The sequence below is a fragment of the Vigna radiata genome, chromosome 6 (assembly GCF_000741045.1).
Source record: "Vigna radiata var. radiata cultivar VC1973A chromosome 6, Vradiata_ver6, whole genome shotgun sequence".
Taxonomy (NCBI): domain Eukaryota; kingdom Viridiplantae; phylum Streptophyta; class Magnoliopsida; order Fabales; family Fabaceae; genus Vigna; species Vigna radiata.
Window position 1 is genome coordinate 10,051,253 of NC_028356.1, and position 9,815 is coordinate 10,061,067.

Here is a 9,815-nt window from a genome sequence, read left to right on the forward strand (position 1 = left end):
CTCTCTATAAATAAGCTTGTTTAAAGAGATATTAAAATAAAATTAATTTTAATTTTGGAACTTTATTTGACAATTTTTTCAATTTAAAAAAGTAAAATGTGACTCAGTTTATCATGATTATTATTTTGACGTGGTTGGATGATTGGTAGAATATTTATTTGACTTTGACTTTCAAAATGTTAGCTTGTAAAGGCAAACCTAGTTGTGTTGATTGGACTGATACAAAGCGTGAATGAAGAAATGGTCTGAGAAAAATAAATTATGAGGCAAGAAAGTAACAGATGAGCAGAATGAATATGAGACCTTGTTTATATTTTTGACACAAGAAATAATGATCTTGTCTTTGAATAGCTCTGCCATCTCTAAATGAAGAAAACACCATCTCCCAAATTTCAGCAATCTAGCCAAAGGAAACAGAATCATAATCACCAAGTTCTTGCTACTGTCAATGATGAAGAGAGGCACAATCCTAAGACCGCTTCTGCACTCAAATCTTTCAAGAATGCTGTGAAGAAATGTGCACAGATTTTTTCATTGTTTCTCCTTGGCAAAAGAAAATCAGCCTCTTATGTTGTTGGAAATGATGACAGAAAAAATACATCTAAGGTCAGAGGGGTGGCATCATGTAAGTATGATGATGAAAATAGAAAAATGTTTCGGTTTTTTGGTGATCTGAAATGATTTTGTTGTTCTTTCTCAAGATCAACCCTTTATATTAACTGGGGTTCTGATGGCAAATGCCAAGTCACTTCTGCATGATGCTTTTGTAGAATTCTTCTGAGTGAGATTTTCTTAAATTGAGATGTGCCAATTTGCAGCATCAACTGATTTATCTTCGGAGAGTACCACCAAGAATTCATCAAAATGGAAGTTTTCTTCTTCCTACGCTTCATCTAGCACTGCAAGTGGACAACTTGGAATTGGCAACTTCTCCTTTGAAGAAATTTACAAGTCAACTGCAAAATTCTCACCAGATAATGAAATTGGACAAGGTGGCTTTGGAACTGTCTACAGGGGAAAACTAAATGATGGATCTATGGTTGCCGTAAAGCGTGCCAAAAAGGTAAATTAATGTTCATATTTGATTGTTTCCCATCTCAAAATTGGCTCAATTGTGCTGTAGATGATGAAGGTGAAACATGTTCACCAGATACTATAATTCTCACAAGCACAGTTCATTAGATTGCTGTCTTTCACAACTTCTGTTATGTGATATGAGTCTAATGTAGCGAATTCCTTGCAGGAAGTAATACACAGTCACTTACACGAGTTCAAGAATGAAATATACACCTTGTCTCAAATTGAGCATCGGAATCTGGTGAGGTTGTATGGATATTTGGAACATGGAAATGAGAAGATCATTGTTGTTGAATATGTTGGTAATGGCAACCTTCGAGAGCACCTTGATGGTAAGTCCTGTGTATTCAGCCATCTACCAAAGTAGACTCAAGCAGTCTATATAGTGTTCATTATTCAATAAAGCAATACTCTGATGCAGTTCCTTAATTATAAAACATAGTGGTGACTAAAAAGTAGTAAATTATATTGCAGGGATTCGGGGAGAAGGATTAGAAATGGGGGAGCGTCTAGACATAGCAATTGATGTAGCTCATGCAATAACTTACCTTCATATGTACGCAGGTGTGTTCATAGAACTAAATTAGAAAGGAACAAATCTCTTACAACATATTTCAATTCTGTATAACTATGATGTATCTTATTGAACTCTCAGGGAAGATCATTTGCAACGTCTGCTAAAGTAACCTAACTGTGTCTTGTATTGTTTATTATATCAGATAATCCAATTATCCATAGAGACATCAAAGCATCAAACATCTTAGTCACTGAGAACCTAAAGGCAAAAGTGGCAGATTTTGGTTTTGCACGGTTATCTGATGATCCTACAGCAACTCATATTTCAACTCAAGTAAAAGGAACAGCTGGTTACATGGACCCTGAGTATCTCAGAACATATCAACTCACTGAAAAAAGTGATGTTTATTCCTTTGGTGTTTTGCTTGTAGAAATTGTGACAGGAAGACATCCAATTGAACCAAAGAGACCCCTTGATGAAAGAGTGACAATCAGATGGGTAAGTGTATCAGTTCTTCAAAATTTCAACTTAAAGAGTAAATTATCACATTGCTTTGGAGTAAGCAGTACCTGTTTAAACTACTTATGAAAGGCAAACAGAACTTCAATCAAAATTCTTAAAGCAAAAAGTGAACTTTTGACCAGCAACACCCTCAAATTAAAAGGGTGCAGGATAGATACACATTATTTAGTTAGGTTAGTGGGTTGAAGGAACAAGACATTTTGCCCCAATAATAAATAAGAGAAAGGAGGTATCTTGTGGCTTGAGAGAGATTTGATGCTTTGGGGAATAGGAGGTATCTTATCTAGAGAGAAATACCTAATTCTCTTTATGATAAATGCTACTAGCATCACACGTTATTTGGTTGAAAACTAATTTTCAGCAAACTTTAATCAAATAGAAGTTTGCTCTGTCTTTCTAATTAGATACCATCTGTCGGTGTATAAGTGAGAAAAAATAGGAGATGCTAACTCATTGTTATTATTTACCTTGAAGATAAATTATCATCTATAATAATTAATAAAAACATAAACTTTTATAAGTGTTTTTTTTTTTTTTTTTACATAAGGCAATTTTATACTTAACATTGTGCTAACTTTCGTTCTTTTTATGTTAATGTTTTTGTTGTAAAACTTATGCACACGTAAGTGCAATGGTCCCTTTCCTTCTTTTTCTGGCCTAGTCCAGCTGTGAAGACTTCTTATATTTGAATTGCACAGTGAATAAATTCCATGATCATAAAAAATAAATCTACTTCCTAGCAAAGGAAGTCAATTTCAGTTTCTCTGTTCATAGAATATTTGTATGGAAGATGTGATATATAAGCATTTTTTGTTTAATCGAGTGATGAAGTTAGATCCTTAGTCATCCATGCTAAACAGGGTCAACTTTGGTCATGTTTCCGAGTGATTCGGTAATTTTTGTGAGATAATTAGTTATGCAGATTACCATGTTATCTGTTAGAGATTCTACATTGACTAAGATGAATTTACATTGTATAAGATGGTACAAACTCCATCTTACAAGTCACTTTTGTAGGTTGAGCTAGATTTAAAGTTTATTTCTTAATATGATATCAGGTCATCTGAAGACTATCCTAGTGAACAGTTTTTGTTTGTTGGACCTATTGTACTATTTAGTATCGATCGTGTTAAAAAAGTAGCCTTATATCTTAAGCCAAGAGAGGGATGAATTGGATTTCAAAAGCTTTTTCAAATCTTTAAAGAATCTTTAATCTTAAAATCACTAGTCAATGGTATTAGAATCAAGCAAGTAAAGAAAAGAAAAAGAAAGACTATAACACACCAAGATTTATACTGGTTCGGCTCTTAGAAGAAGCCTACATCCAGTCTTCCCTCAACAACCTTAGTTGGGAGGTAATCCACTAATCAAGATTTGAGTCAAGAATACAATGATACACTCAATTAGTATCCTCACCAACACTCAAATCCAAGACAAAGAATACAAGAGATGATTACACTCACTCTCTTCAACCTGGCCTTCCCAGCACAGGTAACAAATCAAAACAATGTAAAGGAACCTGAAAAAAATACACTCAATAGTGCAAATGATTCAGAACATGTGTGCTCCTTTGAGTCTTGATTGATTTCTTGTTATCTTCTTCACCGATATAGCTTGAAACCTCCAAGAACTATTCTTGAATGTGCCTGTACTCAAACTCAAAGAAAATGTCAATATATTGCAAATGATAATTGTATTGAGTTAGGTATCAAATTTGATTTATATAGAAAATCAGATTCTTTCGCAGATTAATCAAGTAGATTAAAATCTTAAGCGATTATGTAAATGTTTATGTTTTAATTAATTATGTCACTAATATAATTGATTGAAATAATAGTTATGCCTTATTATGCTTTTTTTGGTTTACCTAATAGATTAGGTTGTCAGCATAATGGATTAGACCAAAGTTTTTGTTTTAATCGATTAAACTACTAATGTATTGATTAAAATGACATTATGCCTTGTTTTGCTTCTTTTCACTTTCTCTAACAGATTAGGCTATCAACATAATAGATTATGCCTAAGTTTCTGTTTTAATCGATTATGCTACTAATGTAATAGATTAAAACAAACAATTTTACCCTCATTTTTCTTTCTGAGTTCTAGCTTGTTTTAACATATTATTTTACTTATGTAATCGATTAATACTATTAGAATTGTGCAAATTTGAACTGTCTAAGCCTATTTCATTCATCAACTCATGATCTAAACATCTAACACAAATTTCTCATTGTTTTAAACATTTTTTTATCAATTATGAATTAACTCAACTCATTTTCCATTTATCATCAAAAACCTCTCATCAATTTGGAGTCCTAATGCTCCCCTTTTCAACAGATCCATTATTAATGTTTAGTTTTATATTCAAGATATATATGTCTCAACATGAAGAGGTCTATTAGAGATCCCATATTAACTAAGATAAGACAAATTTAAATTTACTGTATGTAAGTAGGTACAAACTTCGTCTTATCAAGTTTGATTTGAGATATGGTCAAATTATCTTATAACTAAAACATAATATTTTACATCACCTAAAAATATGAACAAAGTACTTTACAAGTTTGATTTTTGTGACACTGAATTAAGCTTAGAATCTAAGTCTGAATATAATGTCAGAGTCTAATATGTAGTTGCTTGCTCAAGATTAAAGGAACATAATTTGCATGGATGCAGGCAATGAAGATGCTGAAACAAGGGGATGCTGTATTTGCCATGGACCCTAGGCTGAGAAGAAATCCAGCCTCCATCAAGGCAGTAAAACAGGTTCTCAAGCTAGCTTTACAATGCCTTGCTCCTTTGAAACAATCACGGCCACCTATGAAGAACTGTGCAGAGGTTCTGTGGGAAATCCGCAAAAGTTTTAGAGATGAAACCGATTCTGATCATCCTTCTCTTCCTTCACACCATTCTGCAGATTTTCCTCAAAGGGAAAAGAATAAGCATACAGTGTTTGGCATTGAAGATGATGACAGCTATAAATTTGTCTCTGTACCTAATCATATTCGTTCATAAAATTTTGTTCATTGTTTGTTCAGAGTTGTCAACATCTTGTCAGTTTCATTTATGCCTGATTGGCCTAATATAATTGTAATTTCGGTGCTCTTGTGATATTGATTCTATTCATATTAGGTCTTTGATTGATGAAAAAATGTTTAAACTGTTGAGTGCAATTTAAATTATATGCATCAGTGTGACTACAAGGAAGGAAAGATGGCTGAAGCTTAGAGGATTAGTACAGGCCAGATTGGGCTTAAAAAATGAAAAAAAGAAAAGAAATCAATACAACTTCTTAATCCTTTTGACAGTCTGCAAGAAGTTCTTCTGATATAAGATCCTGTTCTCATGATGAACCTGATTAGGAGAAAAACAAGAGAAAAATAAAATGGATGTTAAAAATAGTTTATACATCAAAAAGATTCATTTCATTTCTTTTCTTTTTCTTTTCTGCAAGTCCTTATCCAAAAGATTTGAGAACCATGTGGATGGAAATTGTGTAAAGGTAGCTTTATTAATTTTTTCTATAATTGTAAATAAAAATCAGGCAAAGGACATTTATAATTATTTGTAGCCCAGGTTTTTGTCACATATACCTGCCTTGTCCCCACTTTTCTGTTCTGTATCACTGGAAAAGAAAAACAATAAAACGTAGCATGCTGCATAATTAAAGAATTCTCTCTCAAAAGCTTTTCCCAGAGTGTAAAACCGGGCAACCTTTGTCTGTTGTTGCTACTGTCAATAGATGTTTTCAAACGAATTGAGATTCTCTGCTGAGTTTATGTTACTGTCCCTATACTGAATCTTCAAAATGTATTGATGTTGTATTTTGAAAAAGTTTTTAATATATTTTAAAACATTAAAACCAATGTCCATCATTATATTTTGAAAACTCAGAAGAGAGACAACACAATTTCAGTAGAGAATTCAAATTCTTTTCAAACCAACACTATCAGATTCCTTCACATGACTCTTGCTTGCTTCTCTCTCTCCTTTTTTGTGTTTGTGTCACTTCATTCGCCACTCCTTTCTTACATTCTCCCTTTCTGGTCCAGCATAGCTACAAATAGTGAAAAATATTCTTTCATCTTTTGACAGGATTTGAACAATCAACACCCAATTTTCTGTGTAGTTAACTATTCCTCTCTTTCCCGTTCTGCTTGTCTTAAATTTGAGATTAGTAATAGCACTTTCTGAAATTGTAAATGGTAATACTTTTGAATTGATGCTTTCTGTTTATGATAATTTTGGAAGACTGAAAAGTTTGCTATTATGAATAATTGTGTGGGTTTGATTATTAGGTAATTGTGCAACTGTGAGAGAGTGATGGGAAATGTGATTCATAAGATACTATCTACCATTCTAGATAGAAAAATGTTGTATACAAAAGCAATAGTAATACAAACTACAAAATTTTCAAATTTAGAAAATGGTTCATATTTCCCTCTCATGAGATGCTCTTTGATATGATGAGAATATTGAAGATGCTTGTTTTGATAGTCAGTTTGAAAAAGAATATTGAAGTTACATCTACAAAATATGAGAAGGTGAATAATAAATCATAGAGTTAATTATCATAAGTTATCATAATAAGATAAAAACAGTGAATTCCGCAAAGTTTTCATAAAATTTCTTTTAGAATTCATCTATCTCTCATTGCAATGCATGATTATTTACCACTATGAAAATATGAGAATGATTAATCTCTTTTGTTTGTTTTCATCATTCTATGTGACAATTCAGCCACTTCATTGCAAAAAAAGCATAATCCAAACTACAAAGAAAAATCTAAACTTATATTAATCCACTTTAGATCATATCTGTTGGCTGTGGTCATTTCATCAAATGAATGAAACACATCTTCTGTCAACAAATTTAGTCTCAAGATACACATGCAATTCAGGTTTGAGAAGAAATAGCAGAGAAGGTAATTGGAAAGTAAGTAGAGTTCAGCTGGTTTATTCTTTTTGCACTGAGAGAAGTTTATATGATATTTCTACCAAACATCCTTCCTGACAGAGTAATAGAACATTAGAAACCATGTTCATTAACACATACTAGGGTTAGTTGAATGTTGTAATGTTCTTTGCTATGTACTCATACGGCAACTGCTCACAAAAGTGAAAATTTCCATGAGCCATAGAATAGCTTTAAAATAGATAGTCTTTTTTAAGAAAACATCCTGCAAATATGAATCACTCTATTCTGATATCAAAATCTGCCAGTTACCTGGCATAAGCAACATTGGGTTCACAATAGAAGTAGTACATCCACCAGAACAGAAAAATACAACTATCTTTACAACCTTGTTACTCTTTGCCCTCAACTATAACACACTTGCTCTCTCTTCTCTGTTACTCAATTTTGTAGGCATAGAGAACGAGGCAGAACTCAATGGCTGCAATATTGATAGTTGAATAATATCCAACACTGTCATCATCACTCTCACAACAACCCTCCATAACACTGTCTTCTTTCTCATTCTCCGGTTCTGGAGGCCCTGGCTTGAAGATGAAAAGGCCAGGCCCTGAACCAGACCCACTAAACAACCAATCGTGCACATCCCAAAACACTTGCACTGGTTGCTTGTTAACCATCACAGTTTGGTTCCCCCTGAACTTCCACTGCAGGTTCTTGACATTGATCAACACAACCCCATCTATGGTAATCCACATCTCAGGGTCATTCGAACCCCCAGTTGAGCAGTCCACAACAATCTCACTATCTTTTCTCTTCTCATCAAACCGAGCCTTCGTTGTGAAGCTTTTCTTGGCAAACACGTTTTCTTTCTTGACCAACAACATAGCATCAACAAGAGCAGGTCTAGATTTTGTTCTCTTGTAAGCCTTATTCTTGTAGTCTCCCAACAACAACACAACCTCTTCCTCACACACTAAGGCTACGTAGTAGTCGCTGCTCGGTTCAGGGGAGCCGGAGAATTTCGCCGACCGGAGATCCCAATAGAGCTCAACCTGGTTGCTATCAACCTCAAAGGTTTTGTACCCTTTTTTGCTCCAAAAGTGCCAAGGCTTCACGTCAATCTTGCAACTATACTGCACCTCACCTCCTACGCTATCAATCGTGACGTGCAAGGAATGGTTCATGTGACTTTTGCACCACAACACAGATACGTTCCTCCAATAGCCCATAACATTGGCTTGGTAGAAACATGTGACGGTGCTTTGTGCTACTTTACCAGGCAAAGGCTCCTCTATGGTTTTGTCGGGTAGAATTGTTCCCACTGAATGTGATCTTAAAGAACGATGGAAATGCATCATCTTGACACAAATTTTGGAAAGGAACAAAATTTTAGACCCCCATTTGCTGCATCAAAAGAAAGAAAGCAAATTTTTCATGGTGGTATCTGATTCACCTGGGATTGTTGTGGGGGGAATCAATGGAAGTGTAGATGACCCTTTGGAGAAGCAATGGCATATTGGTGGAAGAATTGAACGCAATATATGAAAATTGAAAAAGATAAAGTAGTTGGTGTGAGTGATGATAATGTGAAGGTGGAATTGTGAATCGAAGGGAAATTTGTGTAGGTTGAGAAAGAGAAAAGGGAAGAAGAGAGGGTTGAGGAGATTGTTTGTGTTTTGATTCTTTAGAGAAAAAGTCTCCATTTAGAGGATAGAAAGAAAATGTGGCCGAAAGACAGGGAATAGAGAAGGAATGTCCTTTCTAATGAACCGTGCTTTCAACAAAGTTTCTTCAACTTTCACAACTTAGAGACAAAAAAAAAGGAAGGTTAGTTAATACTAATTCTTAGTCTTATGTTCCACCACCTACTATAATGTTTTTTCATATCTCTTTTCAAACTTTTTCTTTTCTCTTCACTTCAAAAATAATATCTCTAACAACATTTTTTTTATAATATTTTAAAACTGTCTATGTGTTCTTACTTGATTGGTTTATGTTGATATTTATAATTATTATGGTTATTAATTGTAGAATAATTTTGAACTAATAAAAAAATAACAAATAATATTAAAAATGTTATCAAAAGTATCATTATCCTATTTTTAATTACGAATTATTCTTTATTCAAATTTAATTCTAATAACCTCCTTCTAGTGCTAGGACATCTAATTTAATGTATAATTCAACTCTCTTTTTTTTTAACTTATGAAAATAGTATAGATAACTTCATTCTAATTCAAGTTCTTCTAAAAACATTACGGGGATACCTTAAGAGAATTAACATAATAATATTATCGATATAATATAAATAATTTCTTTCATGGACTTAAAAAAAAGTTATAATTTATTAAGTATTTAATTTAATGAGAAAAATAATTTAATTGGGGCCGAAACTGTGGATATTTATTAATTTTAATTTTCATAAGTTTTTTGATTGGATTATACGAGAGAAAATAAAAAGGAAGAGAAAAGTTTGAAAATTGAATTGAGAAATAAGAAGTAGACAAGAGATTTTAAATTTTTTATTTTTATATTAAATTAAAAATCATTACTTATAGTTTTGGCTTATCGCTTTATTTTCTGTCCTATTAGAGGCTAAATGGAAGTGTTGTGTAGTGAGTATTATTTTCTCAGTGCTGGCTGCCATCATTTGAATGGTCAACTAATAGTCAACTTTCTCCACTAATTGATCATTCAAAATTTTCTCAAATTTAAATCCAAATTAATATAGATAAAGACTTTTAAATTCAAAATTATACAAACAATACATTCAGAAATCAGT

At 33.0% G+C, this 9,815-nt stretch overlaps 2 protein-coding genes across 2 annotated transcripts; one reads left to right on the forward strand and one right to left on the reverse strand.

Moving 5' to 3' along the window:
* The first annotated feature begins 241 nt into the window (after window positions 1-241).
* LOC106764183 (calmodulin-binding receptor-like cytoplasmic kinase 2) lies at window positions 242-5,320 on the forward strand. Its single transcript, XM_014648422.2, has 6 exons — window positions 242-625; window positions 819-1,063; window positions 1,244-1,409; window positions 1,552-1,641; window positions 1,797-2,092; window positions 4,793-5,320. The coding sequence occupies exons 1-6, from the start codon at window positions 367-369 to the stop codon at window positions 5,129-5,131; spliced, it is 1,395 nt and encodes a 464-aa protein (XP_014503908.1). The 5' UTR covers window positions 242-366; the 3' UTR covers window positions 5,132-5,320.
* A 1,853-nt stretch (window positions 5,321-7,173) lies between these two features.
* LOC106763411 lies at window positions 7,174-8,803 on the reverse strand. Its single transcript, XM_014647608.2, has 2 exons — window positions 8,487-8,803; window positions 7,174-8,391 (listed from the first exon to the last, which is right to left on the reverse strand). Exon 2 carries the CDS (start codon window positions 8,389-8,391, stop codon window positions 7,468-7,470), a length of 924 nt encoding a protein of 307 aa, XP_014503094.1. The 5' UTR covers window positions 8,487-8,803; the 3' UTR covers window positions 7,174-7,467.
* Between the last annotated feature and the right edge of the window lie 1,012 nt (window positions 8,804-9,815).

Bases quoted from the DNA above. Each gene is read 5' to 3' on its own strand.
- LOC106763411 (XM_014647608.2), bottom strand. From the start codon at position 8,391: ATGATGCATTTCCATCGTTCTTTAAGATCACATTCAGTGGGAACAATT.
- LOC106764183 (XM_014648422.2), top strand. From the start codon at position 367: ATGAAGAAAACACCATCTCCCAAATTTCAGCAATCTAGCCAAAGGAAA. The intron at 1,064-1,243 runs GTAAATTAATGT...AATTCCTTGCAG, and splicing joins CCGTAAAGCGTGCCAAAAAG to GAAGTAATACACAGTCACTT. The intron at 1,642-1,796 runs GTGTGTTCATAG...TTATTATATCAG, and splicing joins TTACCTTCATATGTACGCAG to ATAATCCAATTATCCATAGA.